This window comes from Scomber scombrus, chromosome 11 (assembly GCF_963691925.1).
Source record: "Scomber scombrus chromosome 11, fScoSco1.1, whole genome shotgun sequence".
NCBI lineage: Eukaryota > Metazoa > Chordata > Actinopteri > Scombriformes > Scombridae > Scomber > Scomber scombrus.
In genome coordinates this window covers 438,231-456,485 of record NC_084980.1, presented here as the reverse complement: position 1 = coordinate 456,485, position 18,255 = coordinate 438,231, and the positions used below count along the sequence as shown (strand labels likewise).

Here is an 18,255-nt window from a genome sequence, read left to right as displayed (position 1 = left end):
AAGCTTTGATTATTTATCACACAAATTCGGTCTCCCTCGGTCTAGTTTATTTAGGTATATCCAAGTCCGCCACTTTCTTCAGCATCATGACCCCAACTTTCCACACATATCTTCACTCTCTGGTCTGTTAGAAATTCCTTTCAATTCCAAAAGACTAAATACAAGAATCAGTGACTGTATAACCTCTTTTAAAACCACAACCCTTGCAGAGATCAGGGCAGACTGGGTGGATGAGCTGGGGGAAGACTTGGAAGAGGATACTTGGAACAGTGCTCTACTGAATGACAGTACTTCCTGTGTGAAACTAAGTATAATACAATTCAAGGTTTTACATCACACTCACTATTCTAAAGCAAGACTGGCTAAAATATACCCTAACACAGATGCAAGCTGCGACAGGTGTCGAAACATCCCTGCTAACTTAACCCATATGTTTTGGTCATGCCCAGCCCTGACAACTTACTGGTCTGTGATCTTTAAAACACTATCAGAGGTACAGTACTTAATATTGATCTCCAACCAAATGCAGCATCTGCCATATTTGGTATCACAGATAGAAGACATTCTGTAATAAGGAAAAGACATAAAAACATCATCGCTTTCACAACACTGCTTGCACGCAGAAGAATATTACTACATTGGAAATCTAAAAATCCTCCTAATGGTGGCCACTAATGGGGCGGCTGTGGCTCAGGAGGTAGAGCGGTCGTCCACCAATTGGAAGATTGGCGCTTCGATTCCCGGCTCCTCCGCCCACATGTCGATGTGTCCTTGGGCAAGACACTTAACCCCAAATTGCTCCCGTTGCTGTGCCAACGGTGTATGAATGATTAGCTTCCCCTGATGTGCAGGTTGGCACCCTGCGTGGTAGCTCCTGCCATCAGTGTATGAATGTGTGTGAATGGGGTGAATGAGTTGTAGTGTAAAGCACTTTGAGTGGTCGAAAAGACTAGAAAGGCGCTATATAAGTACAGGCCTTTTACCATTTACCATTAATGTGTCTGTGTGGCTGAGTGACTTGATGCAATTCAGAGAAGGTAAAATACACACTCAGGGGGTCCAGGGACAAATTCTTCTCTATCTGGGATCCTGTGTTGACATACTTAAGCGGACTTAAAACCATGCCCACTTAGTACCACATAGCAACATTTTTCCATTTATGATAATTTGTTCACGGTGTACAGCTTCAATAATGATAAACCTATATAGTCCGGTCCCTTATTAGGGCCCGAGCACTAAAAGTGCGAGGCCCTATTGTATCTGTACAGATTATTATTATACTTTTTCTACGAGTTCGACGGCCTTTTTCCCCCCTTAAAGGTTCCCTAAAACTCACCAAATTTTGCACGTTTTTTAAAATTTTATATTTTAAGGATTGCGGAAATGGGCGTGGCAAAATGGCTCAATAGCACCCCCTAGAAAATTTTAAAAATAGAGCCCCTCGACTCAGATTGACGTAGACAAACGAAATTCGGTATACATATGTATCGTGTAAAGACGCACAAAAAAGTCTAGGGTACCCATGACGTCACTCCAACAGGAAGTCGGCCATTTTGAAAAATATGTGCGATTTCCACGCCTCGTACTTTAACGAACTTGTCCTAGGGATTTAATCCGACCAACTTCAAATTTGCACAGAATCATCTTGAGACATTGGAGATGAAAAGTTATCAAAAACTTTCTGATTAGGGATTCGGTTTGGGCGTGGCGGTGCCGACAATTTCCTTCGCCATTCGATCCTTCGCCAAAAAGCAGGAAATCCTTATAACTACTACAGACATCGTCCGATCTACACCAAATTGATCACGCATGTAGAGGGTCCTGCCCTGTACACGTCTATGCATCAATACTGTGTCATATACACAGCGCCACCTACTGGACACAGGAAGTCAGCCTCATATGACAAACATTACCCGATTCATATGAAATGTACAGGATGTGTTCTCCACATCACATACTACAACATGACATATAATTGGTGGGTGACCTCTAGCGCCACCTACTGGACACAGGAAGTCAGCCTCATATGACAAACATCCGATTTATATGAAATTTACAGGATGTCTTCTCCACATCACATACTACAACATGACATATAATTGGTGGGTGCTCTCTAGTGCCACTTAGTGGAAACAGGCAGTGATATTTCACCACATCATGCAACGTCAAATAAAAGCCTGCGTATGAAGACTTCTACATGCGCGCCCTCCGTCTGCACCACAGCCCCGACATGCATGGGGGGGCGAGGGCCCGTTCATCGCTGCTTGCAGCTTTAATTGTCAAATTGTAACCTCAGTGGGAATTTTTGGGGGATTTGCTAAACTATACATTTTTGGAAAGGTTATGGTGTAAGGAGTCAGAAAATCAATGTTTGCATTTGCCCAGATGTCTATGTGGCGGCCATATTGAATTTTAAAAAATGGCTGACCTAAAACTTAACATTTTAATATCTCGGCTTCTGAATAAGCTTGAGTGATGATTTTAACTGCTAAACCCACATTTTCAGGGTTAGGGAATCCAATGGTGTTAGTTACACTTCACCATATTAACCCTTCAATGCATGAGTAGGTAAAAAATTACCCCGTGTGGTTGTTTTCTGGCAATATCTTTGTAATGAAAAGTTATCATTTCATATTCCAATTGTTCTTCAAAAAATAAAGATTTTTGATAACATTCACTAAAACATTTAATATTTATTGTGGGAATGATTGCAACATTGCAAGCCTACTATAATTGGTGCTGAGTTATCCACACACAAAGTAATTCCAGTTGAAAGATTTTATTTACAGTGATGTTTTGAGCCAATGGCTCTTCCTCTGACTTGCTATATCAGAAGTGTCATCCCTTATAGCTGCAGTTGGTCTTATAAAAGTAACTTTTTGTCATATTTGCTAAGACTGTCACTATGTAAAGACAGCATTACATGAAACTAGTAATCTGTAAAAAAAAAAAAAAAAAAACCGGCTCATTTAGCCCCATCTATTGCTCCTACTGCAAATTGGCAAATTGCCAGAATCCAACGCGACCGGACAACAAGAACCAACCAGATCAAGGATGGTGTCTGATGGAGTGTCTGACAGCTGTCAATCACTGCTCACGCGCACACAGCCCCTCCCCCTTCCTCCTCAGCTCAGGACAGCGGCTTCAGGAGCGTAGAGAAAGAAATGGCGCAGCAACAACAATCAGCGAGGACAAAACTACCGATACCTCCGTTACCCACAACAGCATACACGGTTGCGTGCCGTCCCGCGCACGTCAGCCTCCTCTGCGGGAGGGACTTTGGAGGCAGAGCAGGAGTGCAGCGGAGAGGGAGGGGGAGGGATCTGAAAGTTGTACTTCTTCAAATTTGACGCTAAGTCCCCTCTCTCCTCAAAGTTACCGACTTCAGCTTTAAGAGCAGTGTTCTACAGAGCATCTAACACATGCACAGTAAGTATTAAATGTGTTATACATTTCAACAACATATTTATACATTAATCACTACAGCTAACTAAGCTAGATAATATTACTGTATAGTGTGCATCATATGACTTTTGCTCCTCAGACTTCTGATATTGGCCTACTGAGATAGTTGATGTGGAACACACACCATATTATCGGTGTAATAGCGGTGTCATCCCTCGAGAATATTGTTTTACAAAGCATCTAGTACCTTTACAGTATAGTAAGTAGCCTATTATCTTAACTTTTACCTCAGAATGTTATATTTCAACAATATATACATGTATGACTGCTGCTAACAGGTCACTAACATTACTGTGCAGTACGTATGCCATCAGTGTCATAAATGATGATTATTTGAAAGAGTATTTTTCCCATACAAACTAGCCTTGCCTACTTTATAGTTAGAGAACACTAACTAACTAGCTAGCTGACATTAGGCTACTGTATATAGACTTGAAACAAATGGTTGTTCCCAGACTGGGTGAGTTGCATGTTGTCATGGCAGCCCTCAGAGCTCTTGGTGCCTCCATGGAGAACTCGGGCATAGATGATGCCTGGATAAAAGCTGATGTGTATGGTCCTGCCACGACAAGGCAAATCCTGAAATGCACACACTATAAGCGAGCTCTCCATGCCCATTTCTACTCATATGTAGCACTCTATGAAATGGCTCTGGAAGAGTTCTTCAAGGAAAACTCACAACTGAAAGATGTATGCCTAAAGGCTACAGAGGGAGTAGAAGCTACATGTTCTGAAGGCAAGGACACAAAGGCTGAATCCACCAAGCAAGCAAACAGCACCCTCCTAACCCTAACCCTCCTGGAAGCCTTGACAGCTGAGGTCATCACAGCATTTCAGAAATGGAAGGAACAGAAATCCCGGAATGCAATGTTCAAGGCCATGATTAATTACCTACATTGTGTGGAAACAATCCTATCCTTTATAGCGGCCACTCGGAATGCTGACCTGGAACTCCATCTACAAGCTGGAGAAGCACTGAGCAAGCTGTTCTTTGCCATGGACCGCATCAAGTACAAGCGACTCTGGCCAAGATACATCGCAGACATGCATGACTTGAGGACCAATCACCCTCGGACATGGGAGGAACTACGAACAGGCAATATATCAGTCACCAAGAGTGTCATTCCCTTTGTGTCTGTTGGGGCAGACCATGCATGCGAACACCTGAACAAACTAATGAAGATTAGCTCTGGGATCATTGGCATCTCCAACAATGCCAATGCCAGACAGTGATTTTTCATGGTCACACCAGAACTATCTCATTTGGCGAAAGAGTTCAAGAGTCAGTTTGACATGGAAGCTGACAGAATCACAGAGCATCATGAGCTTGGGCCAAGTGAAGTCAAGAGGGCACATGACACAATCGACAAAATCAAGGCAGCCATACTCAGCCATGGAAACCCCTTTATCACTGAAGGTGACAAACTGCACAATGTGATCACACAAGCCTACATCCCAGATGAGTATGTACAACATATCTTGAATGCTGATGTCACTGGCCAGAAGTTGTTTGAAGACTATGTATCAGAGGGTATATATATGGAGATGTCAGCCTCTGGGCCCCTGCGAAGAAAGAGAACGATGTTCCTGTCTGGGAACAAGACGATTACAGTGAAGCTCAGAAGCAATACTATGGATCTGAAGGAGACCAAGGACCTGTTTGCAAGGCTGATGGTACTTGCCAGGTCAAACCGAGACATCAACTACAAAGAGGCCATAGGAAAATATGAATGCCACGACAAGTCAAAGTTAATCCATCTACTTGGGAAGCCGACAAAAGAAGACATGCCCCATGAAGACCATCAGCCGCCTCAAATTGGAAGTTCTACTCACCAAGATGCAGGAGATACAGGAACTCAAGACCTCACATCTACTGATCAACCCAGCCGGAAGATAGCACTGGTGGACGGTATGGTGCTTGTGCAGAAGCTGAGCAAAAAACTAGCGACTGTATAGACAGTCAAGGATCTGAGTGACTGCTTCAATAACAGACTGATGCAACTACAAGAGATTATGATAAAATCATCCTCGTGTTTGATACATATAGGGCAGATTCTCTGAAGAGTGCAACTAGAGATAAAAGAAGACAAGGACAAGCTTCTATTCAGTATCAAGTCAGCGATGACACCAACATCAAGCACATCCCATTGAGCAGATTCCTCTCTCATCACAAGAGAGTGATCTGACTAAATATCTTGCTAAAAAAATTCTGGAGTACAACCAGGGATCCTCCAAGCTGATCATCACATCTGCTTCTGGGCTCACTAGGAGCAAAGAAGACCTTGTCTTTGAGGAAAACAACCACGAAGAAGCAGACGCACTGCTGATCTACCAGGCTGTGCTGGCTTCACAGCGAAACCCACATGATGCACAGTTGGTGTTTTTCTCACCAGATACAGATGTTTTGGTGCTAGTCACAGCAAACTATGATCTCAAGTTGAAGAACACGTCCATTTCTATGGCCTCTGTTGTTGTGCAAATTGAACCACTGTGGCTAGCTCTAGGTAAAGAAAGAGCAAAGGCTTTCATGCATTTACTGGGGCTGACAACACAGGAAGGCAACCTGGCTTGCAGGTCTACCTCAAAGCAGATGAATATATTGTCAAAGCTCTGCAGATGCTTTTGGATGAAGCAGATGTGACCGAAGGAATGCTGTCAGCCCTGGAATCCCTTGTATGTGCAGCTTACTCACCCACGGGGATCAACATCAAGGCATCCCTCAACTGCGATGGCATCTCTTCTGCACACATAGGGCAGAAAGTGACAAGCTCCCTCCAACACTTGGAGCTCTGAAGCAGCACATCTTGAGAGTCCATGTCCAAACAACAGTATGGGCACAGGCAGCCATTGCTCTGCAGGATCCACAGCTGGATCCTCTGCAAAATGGATACTACCAACACTCGGATGGCATACTCAAACCAGTGACCACAGAGGTCCTCCCAGCCCCAAACGCCATCCTTGGGTTGGTCCAATGCAAGATTAAATCTGACTGCTCTTCTGGGAGGTGCTCCTGCAGAGCTAAGGACTTTGCCTGTACTGACATGTGTCAGTGCAGCAGCCAGTGCCACAATGATGATGATTCCCAAGCTGTGATGTATGAAAGCAATGATGATGATTAAGATGATGTATAGAAACTGTCTAATTAAAAAGGTTTTGTAATCATACTGTGGTCTAAATGTGCACGTCGACATCCAACTTCTAAGTTTTATGTTAGCTAATTTTAAACTCTTCGATAAAAGGATCTCTGAGTTATCTGACCAACTGCTTGTGATGTGTATAGTTTGTTTTAGTCATATTGTGTATGTATTTCAATGGGATGATTAAAAAAACATGGTTTTGGAGGAACATGGAATATTAAATGTGAACAACCTTTCATTACAATGAAGAAAACAACCACACCGGCTCATTTTTGACCCACTTATGCATCTATGGGTTAATTTGGTAAAGTCTTGAATCTTTGTAACTAGTACCATTTGGATTCCCTGACCCTGAAAATGTGGGTATAGCAGTTAAAATCAACAGTTCAGCTTATTCAGAAGCCGAGATATTAATATTTAAAGTTTTATGTCGGCCATTTTTTAAAAATTCAATATGGCCGCCACATAAACATCTGTGCAAATGCAAACATTGATTTTCTGACTCCTTATACCATAACCTTTCCAAAAATGTATAGTTTAGCAAATCCCCTAGAAAAATCCCACAAAAACATATATTGAACCGGACTAATATATATGTTTTCTCCTCTCATCTGGGTGGGTGTCCTACATGTTCCAGGTGGGTGGGACGGACGGGCAGCGGAGTTGTTATACAAAGGGTAGAAACAAGGGTAGAAAATAATGAAAATAATATGTGAGCATTGTTCCAAGGATTTTTCCTATGTTTTATTCTTGTGTACATTCCTTGTATCATTGATGCTCAATACAAATATATTATAAATCATTTGAAAGTATTGTTCTCAGCCTTTCGCACCCAACCTGGAAAACCTTACAGCCAGTTTTATTTGTTGTAATCTACCGTCCTCTTGGCCCGTTTGCCCAATTTTTATCTGACTTCTCAGAGTTTTTATCAAATTTAGTCCTCAGTACTGATAAAGTAATTATAGTAAGTGATTTTAATATTCATGTGGACATGGATAATGATAGCCTTAACACTGAATTTATTTCATTATTAGATTCAATTGGCTTCTCTCAAAATGTGAATGAATCCACTCACTGTCATAACCACACCCTCGCCCTTGTCCTGACATATGGTATTAAAGTTGAACATTTAATATTTTTCCCTCAAAATCCTTTTTTATCAGACCGCCATTAGACAAACAATGTTCTTACTAGATGTCTGTCTGATAGTGTTGTCACTAAATTTAAGGAAATAATTCCATCAGTACTGAATTCAATACCATGTCTCAATAGAACAGAGATTTCTTATTCTGATTTTAGTCCCTCCCAGATCGACTATATTGTTCAAACTCGACAATAAAAGCAAACTTCACGAAAATTTGAAAGAATATGGCATTCCACCAAACTAGACGATACAATTCTAACTATTATGGACAAAATGAATCACATCCTGCTCAATAGACACTGATTTATCCTGTAACATAGGAAACTTAGAAACTGTTTTTAAACCCAATATTTATTTAAACTGTTTTTCTCCAGTCGACCTTACAGAATTAACTTCAATGATTACTTCATCCAAACCTTAGACTCGATTCCAACTAGGCTGCTTAAGGAAGTCTTTCCCTCAGTTAGCACTTCCTTATTAGATATGATCAATCTGTCTTCAGTAACAGGATATGTACCACAGTCCTTTAAGGTAGCTGTAATTAAACCTCTTCTTAAAAAGCCTACTCTTGATTCGGAGGATGTAGCCAACTACTGTATACCTACAGTATATCTAACCTCTCCTTTCTCTCTAAGATCCTTGAGAACAATCAGCTGTGTGACTTTCTATATAGTAATAGTTTAATTGAGGATTTTCAGTCTGGATTTAGAGCTCATCACAGCACAGAGACAGCACTGGTGAAAGTTACAAATTACCTTCATCCGACAATGGACTTCTCTCTGTCCTCGTCCTGTTAGATCTTAGTGCTGCCTTCGACACTATTGATCATTAAATCCTGTTACAGAGACTTGGACATTTAATTGGCAATTAAGGAACTGCATTAAACTGGTTTAAGTCCTATCTATCAGATTGATTTTAGTTTGTACATGTTAATGATAAATCCTCCATCCAAACAAAAGTTAGACAAGGTGTTCCTCAGGGTTCAGTGCTTGGACCAATACTATTCACCTTAAATATGCTTCCATTAATATTATTCGGATTTGCATTGTTATGCGGACGATACTCAATTATATCTGTCAAAAAAGCCAGATGAATCCAACCAACTTGTTTATTTTACATTGGTATTGTTTCCATGGGGGGGCATAAATTAGACACATTACGTGTCCCCACCATGGAATTTGACCTTAAGAGTTTGTACACAAGTCACGTATTGACATTGTCACATATTTCTGTGAACATATTTCACAGGGCATTGTCGAGCTTTTTGCTTACTTTTAAAATAACAAATGTACTTTGATGTCAAAATGCGGGCCTGGTACGCAAAAATGTGTACAGGTTGGCAGGTCTGCATGATGTAAACAAGTCTGTCATGCAATAAAGGAGATACATGTGGAATACAAAAAGCCCCATCCTTCAAAACAAAAACATAAGAGGTACTATGACAAAGTAACTATGGCTTACTGCTACATAGCTTATCATATACATTTTAAATTAACCAAAATGTATGAAATGTTATTATAAATGTCTATTAGATTATAATTATGCACTTGCACTTCATTTTAGTCAATACCAATTACCATTACAAACCAGGTTAGCACAAGTCATTTCGACACATATCTAACAAAGTTCACTAAAGCATCCTAATCACAAATATCATGAAATGTAATGAAAATGTAACAGTACATAACATAGATACTCACAGATGATGCTTTATTCAGAAGTTGACAGATAGGAAACATGGTTGTTACATGCAGCAAAGGACCTCCGGCTGGGATTCGAACCGGGGTCGGCTGCGTACGTGGCATGTGCTCTAACCACTCGACCACCATTTAAAATGTGACCCATTAGCCCTGGTGTTAAAGGGCAAGTTCACATCTTTTGAACTGTCCTAATACAATGCTCACATATTCACATGTGCATTGAAACCACTGATGGTAGTTGTATTTGTTCTTCATGTTCATACAAGAAAGCTGCAAAGAGATCTCCTTTTAAAATGATTTTGATGTAAGTGATCATGGACTAAACTTACAGACCTGATTATGTGTAAGAATGACTAAAGTTTAGCTGAAGCTTATGTGAAGCTCCAGCAGTCTAACATACACAAATCAAGGAACCTCCAGGGAAAAAAAGGGGGAAGGGATGTTTTGTTCTAAAAAACACAGCTACCTTGGAAAATACCTACTTGATTTGTCTAACTCAGACCTATCCTTCAAATGTCCTACTGTCATTCATAGATGGTGTCTCTCTGCCCAAAGCAGAGAACGTACTTTGGGTGTCTCTGGACTTTAAAACAATCCTCACCTGGACTACCACTTCATCTAACGACACATACACTGTCCTGTACTCTTGGTGAGTTCATATGCATTCCTGTATGTGTTACTGGAGAAGTGGACTAATTAAGGAAGAAACCAAATTGAGAGTAGTTCACTTTCCCATTCAGGAGGTGTGTCCTTTAACTTGTATTGTACATTATTTTCTGCTCATTCTAGACAATAATCAGTATATTCCTACATGATGCACATTTTAATTACAAAGTAGTCTGGAATGTGTTTGCACACATTTGTCTTATAAAGAACACAGTTATGACATACTCTTACCTTTTTTTATATTAATCTATATTTTTATTTTTAGTGTGCTCCTACACTGAATATCACAGTGTGTCATTGTGTCCAGTGACATTTAATCTTTTTTTTAAAAACTGTATTTATCTTTAAAGGTGTCAAGTCATGTCAGTATGTCAGGGATAGAACATTTTAGAATGTCAGCCGTCCTTAGTTTTTTTTAACTAATTTTTATTTAAAGTATTATTATTATGTTTTGTCTGGTTTGTCATGTGACTCTCAGGGATGACAGTAACTGGGAGGAGAGTCCTGACTGCATCCGAGTATCAGAATCAGAATGTGATCTGACCAACTGCCTTGATCCCCTCAACAGGTAGGAAAATTACACTGTTTTAGTCAAGTTGTTTGTTCTTGTTCTTTGTTCATCATTTATAGTCCTATATAATATTACTATGTGGTAGTATTAGTGACTTAAATCCCCATTGACATAACTCACTTTAAATTGTATGCACATTTTATTGATTTCGAATGAAAAAAAATCAGAAAATACTGATTAAAGTCTTCTTATTAAATCTAATCTTATTCAATTTAAACACTTAAGCATATTTATGCATCTTGACTTCACAACTTTTTCTTAGTTCTTACTTATCAAATCATATAGTCACATGTTGGGTTATAACTATTAAATTATTATTTTTTGATAGTTCAATAATGATAAAGTATAATATTCTATGGACTGTGTTTTGTCCAGCCTCTTCAGAAAAAAAATGGAGAGTAGATAAATTATTCATATCACACCCATATCAGGATCATCACACCTAGCTCAGTAGTGTGGACCAGTGGTAATGAGACCAGGGTGACCACACTCAGCAGGTTTCAATTTACTACTATGAAAATAGAGGCCTATACCATCTACATGCAGATGAGCAACAGTGTTGTTATACTGAATAACCTTAAAACAGATTATCCAGTTTAAGCAGTCAACTATTATCAATTTCATTGTAACAATCTATAATGAAGCGACGTGAACTAGGGTATGTTTTTTATGAGCCATCATAAAGCCATTTCTCTATTGTTGGGCTTTGGTTACAGGTTTTGCTGTCAGTAATACTTATCTAGGGCTGTCAAAGTTAATAACGCATTAACGCAAATTCCTTTTAACAGCCTATTAAAATCTTGTCAATGCACCCTTAAAATAACAGTGAAATATACAACAGTGACTTCAGACCTTTTTTTTTTTTTTTTTTGGTTAGTAGTGCAATCGATTTCCTCTGCCTTAAAATAGCAATGTGCCTACAACGCACCAAACCACCTCATTTTGAGACCAATACGTCTGAAACTAACAATAGGGCCCTGTGTGTGTAAATGGGTGAGTGAATGTAACTAGTTCCTAACAGATATCATACCTGACAGCAGATTTTTGGAGCATGCAGTATTTCATTGTTCTGGATGTTTCAATAATAATAAATATACATTTGCATAAACAAACATATGTATCCACTCCCAGGTTAATAAGAGTATTAAAAACTTGAAAAATATACCTTTGAAGTACATTTATTTATTTAAATACAATTACAGATTAAAATTTGCGATTAATCGTGAGTTAACTCATGACAATCATGCATAAATCGCAATTTAATTTTTTTTCCAATGACAGCCCTAAGTAAAACCAATAGAAATTATTTAGAATAATAGTGGGGCACCACCTTGGATTCAGGGAAAAAGATTGATTAAGTCAATTTGGATATCTGATTAATAGTTACCGGTTGGGGTTGAGGGAGAGGTGGTGCTGGAACAACATGTTCCTTTGTTCTATGAACAAGGTAAGACAAAAGAGCCAAAGGCCAAAGAGAGTGTGACCTCACTGTTCTGCCTTGGTGTGTTGAACACATGTTGGTCAAGACAAATAGTGTGTAGATGTGTGTCTATGTAAAAGGCTCATTTGTGTAGGATGAGGTGCCAGGTTAAGAACAGATTAGTTCCATGCATGGCCTAGTTACTGGATGTAAAATATTTGGAGCATACTAACATCAACTTGCAGTGTGACTGTTCAATAATCTGACTATGAACAGACATCACAACAAAAAAGTTAAAAAGTTCCAGAAGACCAGTTTAGTTTGGGGGGGTAGACTAGTTAATGTAATGTTCCTGTTGGGTTGAGGTCATGAAGTCAAGAGGCTTTTTTGCATATGTGGGTATAATACATATGTGTACCGAATTTTGTGAGCATAGGACAAAGTTAGCAAAATTCCCTATGGGCATTTTTGGACTTTGTAGGGGGCGCTATTCCGCCATTCTGCGTCGACCATGTGCGACCACCCAAAAATATCGAATTTCGGATGAGGCCGGACGTCCGTGCAAAAGTATTAGCATTTTCGCATTTGGGAAAGGGGCGAAATTGGGGCACGAAATGTCGGAAGAATAATAATAATAATAATAAACATTACAATTTCAATATAGCATTTTTCCCCGGGGGTCTTCCATACCACATGATTACTTGATTACTTGATTACTTTGGGGTCACTTGCACGTTGGGGCATGAACGAATTTCAATAGGGCTTTCGCCAGGCGATTTGCAGTCGCCGCTCGGGCCCTAATAATAATAATAATAATAATAATAATAATAAACATTACAATTTCAATATAGCATTTTTCCCCGGGGGTCTTCCATACCACATGATTACTTGATTACTTTGGGGTCACTTGCACTTTGGGGTCACTTGCACGTTGGGGCATGAACGAATTTCAATAGGGCTTTCGCCAGGCGACTTGCAGTCGCCGCTCGGGCCCTAATTACATTAACCTTTCACTGATAATAATGTATAATAATAATAATATATAATATTTTAAGGACAATTTATACATCAAATATTAACTAAATGACTCTTACAGTACCCCACACATTATTGACTGTCTTCGACTCTTGATTCACATATTCAATTTGAATTAACATAAAATAATTCAGGCTAATTTTTAGGTTTTCTTGTATTTATAAAATCAGTTGTTTAGAATATCTTTTTTCGGTATAATATCAAATTTCAGTAATACATTTTTTTGTATCTGTCCCAATGTTCTTGTCAACTCTGTTACCTCTGTTATAAAACTGCATAAAAAACTGCAAAGACTTTCAAAAAACACGTATGACCTGCACCAAGTGATGTCACTTCCTTTGGCAGGAAACTTCTGGAGTACGCAAGCTTTCTTCTGTCATTATTTAGTAAAAATGCTGAGAATACACGGACAGCAGATTCATTATGGGTCAAATCTGTTTTTGTGATATTGAAGGGAATCTCTATTTCAATTAAAAAATAATAATAATAATAATATGAGGAAAATACATGAAATTCTGTTTTTAGACAGATAGGTTAAGTATATTTAATCATTTCTGTTTTAGGAGGATGAAGCTGTTAGCAGCAGACAGGCAACGGCAATACAGGGCACGGCGAGATGCCCACCCTATGAAAAGGGCAGAAAATTTCCAGAAAAACAGAAATAGGTGGTACAAAAGGAGAAATGCAGGGCAGACAAGCAGATTTGATTGTTTCAGACAATGGAGGTCAGGACAAAGAAAAATAAAACAGGCAAATTCCAAATTATACAGAAAATTCAAATATTAAAAGATTTTGCTAAAAAAGAAATACCAGGCGCGCAGGTGGGCGAGTGGTTAGAGCGCATGCCACATAGGCAGCCGACCCTGATTTGAATCCCAGCCAGAGGTCCTTTGCTGCATGTCACACCCCACAAAAAAAAAAAAAAAAGGAATACCAGAAACGCATCCAGAGACCCAGCCTCCTGACCCATGCATCTGAATCCCCTCGATCAAAAACGTGGAAACAAATAGAAAAAAATTAAGTCCCTCCAGAGGAGTGCGTCAGATGATATCAAGAGTTGTGTCAACCAAAATTCTGATTGGTCGATTTTTTTCTGTGTTAATTTCATCAGGTTAGAAAGCACCAATTGCTAATGGGGGTGTTTTCAGAGCACCCCTGTTTCACAGGTAACAGTCTGTCTTCAGAACAACCCCCTTGTTTTCACTTTTTTTGGATAAGCCCAACCCAATGGAGACAGATTGAAGAAAGTACTAGAAGGCCTTGGTCTGGTGGTTTGCTGAATATTTATTTAATTGTGAGCGTCCTCCTCTACCATGTCAAACACATCGGCAGTGTGGCAGCATTTTACAAAAATAGATAACTGACGCCTGCAAATGAGACGTATTCTCCCGGAATGTGGAGTGAACGAGCAAGAGTGGGCACCAGTGAGTGACAGCGCGCGTGTGTGTGTTTGTGTGACTATAAATGCAGCGAGTGAGAGCAAAGCGTTCTAATAACTTGTGTGTTGCCGCTGATTAGACCAATCGCACCCCCCCCCCCGCTCCCGCCCCCGGACAGACACCTAGTGTAACCCCACCCCCCGGAATGGACCTCCCTGAAATGACTTTCTGCAGGTTGGGATGTCTGAACATGGCATATCACCTAAAAACGGTATGCTAACTTGTCTGCGTTATGTTGACCCGTCTGTTTTGAGTAGGCTATATGAACATATCAGAATCGGCATATTTCAATGTTTTATTCTAATAATCGTTTTAGAACTGCAGGCGCACCCGCCCACAACGACAGTAGCATCCCCAGACAGATGAAGCTGAGCTCCTATGTTCAGCCTCTCCAACGGCTGAAATGATAGTGTCTGTCAGTTATTATAACATATGACAAAAACAATTGTCTAAATGATGTTGCATATTCCTCAACAGTTCTTGTGCTAATATGACTAGTTGACATAGTACTATTTTCGGAAATCATAGGTTATGATATTGAGCAGTTGCACGTGATGCAACGCTGTCAGAGCCGACAGACACGAGTGTGTCATTTCAGTGCAAAATAATTAGGTCAAAAACAATTTAATATACTGCAAAATAGCCTACTAGTTTTTTATGTTTTTTTTTTTAATAATTCATTTAGGCGGACAAGGCTACCAAGTACTGCGCAGCTAATTAATCCCCCCCCCCCCCCCCCCCCCCCCCCCCAGTCTACTTTTAGTCGAAATTTCAGGACTTCAGTCGACCAAGATTTTCTTTGGTTGATTACAGCCCTAGTTATCATACCGTCAGAATTTTTTATCAGCCCATGCCTACTCACGACTGCACACCAACCTACAGCACCAATCACATGGTGAAGTTTGCGGATGATACAACTCTGGTGGGTCTCATCACCAAGAACGATGAGACAAACAGCTTCATCCACCAAGCTGTCAGGAAGCTAAATTCTCTAACGCAGCCCAGAAAAATGCCCTGTTTTAGTAACAGTGACATGTAAGACTACTCTATTTAGTTTACCCAAAAATCCGTCAGTAGTATTTGCTCATTGTCACATAATTTCTCCTGCTTGATCTCAGGGAGGAAGGATTATGAAATTACTAAACCAATACTGACCCACAGACTAGTGAGAGACATGCACTTTTTTTTTTTTTTGAACTTCTTTTTATTTTGTTTTCACATCAGTCATACAGTGCATCAAAACAAATTCTTATATGGCATAAAGATGAATACCAATTATGTCAGTCTTAGGGGGTTCAGACGGGTAGTCCATGGTTTGAAGGCATAGCCCACGAGGGTCAAATACTTAAAGACTGATCGACATCCTTCAATAGGTTAATACATTGTTATTCCTGGACCTGTCTTCCGGTTCCAGCAGAGAAGACACAAAAACAAAAACAAAGATAAAGGTATATATATATATATATATATAAGGCTATATTAAGTGGAGATGCAACACAATAGAGGTCCAGTTATTGAGGAATGCTTCTGACTTTAGCTGTAAAACTATCGTCTAGATAGTCTATCGACTATCGTGGGGGGCTGTGGCTTCAACCAGGAGGCCGTTATGACTTTATTTGCAATTAGCAGAATTGTCCTTAACAGTTTTGTATGGCTATATTCCAGAAAGTCCTCAGGTACTATGCCCAATAAAAAATGTATTGGATCCATCGGTAGGTCTACAGATAAGCATTGCTTTATTTCTCTTTGTATATTTTTCCAATATTCTAATACTTTTGGACAATCCCATAATATGTGTGTGGTCCCCCAGTAAGCCACAACCCCTCCAACACTCAGGTGAAGTATTACTCCACTTTGATGTAACCAGAGGTGTTCTAAAATATCTCATTCTCAGCTTCCAACCATATTCCCTCCAATTGAGGCTATTTGTTACCTTATGCCCCTGTTCAAATGAAGTTTCCCACTGTTTGTCAGATATTATTGTATTCATCTCCAATTCCCATTTTTCTCTAATATCCAGGTTATTTTCTCCCAGATTTTCTTGTAGTGCCTTATATAAATGTGATTATGAATGTTTTTTGTCACTGTTCCCTGTATAGTTGAAATGAAAATATACTCTGTTTTAGATGGTAGGGAACAAAGCTCTTCCCATTCTTTATGTTTCTTTAGATAGTCTCTTATTTGTAAGAACCTGAAAAAGTCTTCAGTTGCTAAATCATACTTTTCTTTAATTTGTTCAAATGACTTTAATACAATTCGCTCAAATAATTGGTCCAAGACCTTCAAACCCTTGTCTTTCCATCTTTCAATACCCTTATCTAGTCTTGCTGGAGTGAATTCTATATTTTTAGCTATGCTAATGGCTCTGGATATGGTCATAGGTGATTGTATTTTTTTTCTTACAGTAGACCAAACTCTCAGACTATTTTTAACCCATATGTTTGTAAGCTTTTTCATCCTATCGGTGTCTAAGTTAAGGAATGGAAGGGAGTTCAATGGAACATCTAGACCAGTGGTCTCCAACCCTGCTCCTGGAGAGCTACTGCCCTGCATGTTTTAGGTATCTCCTCACTCTAACTCGTTATCAAGCAGCTGAGGCTCGTCAAAGGGCTTGATAACGAGTTGATTATTAGAATCAGGTGTGTTAGAGTGAGGAGATACCTAAAACATGCAGGGCAGTAGCTCTCCAGGAGCAGGGTTGGAGACCACTGATCTAGACATTCGGACTGTTCCATTCCTACCCAAACAGTATCTTTTTCTTGAGATACCCAGGAAACCATGGATCATAATTGGGCTGCCCAGTAATAATGTTTCAAATTAGGTAAATTCAGGCCTCCATTGATTTTTGTACATAGTAATCTTCTGAGTTTAAGTCTAGGGGGTTTGCTTTGCCATATGAATTTAGAAAACCATCTCTCTATAGTGGTGAAAGTAGCTGAGGGGACAAGAATAGGCAAAAATTGGAAAAGAAAAAGCAGTCTGGGGAGGATATTCATTCGAATAGTCTCCACTCTTCCCATCAAAGAGAGTGGTAATATTTCCCATCTAATAAGATCTGCTTTTATACAATTCATCAACTTCTCATAATTGACTGTGAACATTTTTGATAGATCAGTAGTGAGAAATATTCCCAAGTATCTGAATCTTTGTGACCAGCGAAAATTAAGTCTTCCTGTTAATTGTGTAGGCCACTGCCCCTTTAACATCATAGCTTCAGACTTGGACTCGTTAATCTGATATCCAGAGTATATACTCTTTAAGAGTGTTCATTAGAGCAGGTACAGAAACAATAGCATCACTTATGCAGGTTAAAATGTCATCCGCATATAATAATATTTTATGTTCTGTATTTCCCATATCCATTATCCCTTTTATATTCTTATTCTGTCTTATAGATGCTGCCAAGGGTTCAATGTTTATGGCAAAAAGCAGGGGGCTAAGACAATCTCCCTGTCTCACCCCTCGCTGCAGGTCAAAGAACTTCGAGCAGCATCCATTCACTCTGACTCTTGCTTTTGGCTGTTTATATATAGTTGTTACCCACCTTATACATTTTGAATGAAAGCCCATCCCAGACAATGTCTCAAACAAAAACTCCCAATTCACAGCGTCAAATGCCTTCTGTGCATCAAAGCTTATAAGCATTGACGTCTGTTTATTTTTCTTTGCATAGGTAAT

At 39.5% G+C, this 18,255-nt stretch overlaps 2 protein-coding genes across 3 annotated transcripts in view; both read left to right on the top strand.

Annotated features, from left to right (window-relative positions):
- Window positions 1–18,255, top strand: part of LOC133990351 (leukocyte cell-derived chemotaxin-2-like) — a 337,858-nt gene that overhangs the window by 162,366 nt on the left and 157,237 nt on the right. The window lies entirely within an intron of this gene.
- The window catches only part of LOC133990347 (tissue factor-like), a 78,290-nt gene that overhangs the window by 21,505 nt on the left and 38,530 nt on the right, over window positions 1–18,255 (top strand). For both annotated transcript variants that reach the window (XM_062428632.1, XM_062428631.1), the window contains exons 2-3: window positions 9,981–10,095; window positions 10,591–10,680. In XM_062428632.1, the coding sequence (XP_062284616.1) occupies window positions 9,981–10,095; window positions 10,591–10,680 (205 nt within the window). The remainder of the gene's footprint in view (window positions 1–9,980; window positions 10,096–10,590; window positions 10,681–18,255) is intronic.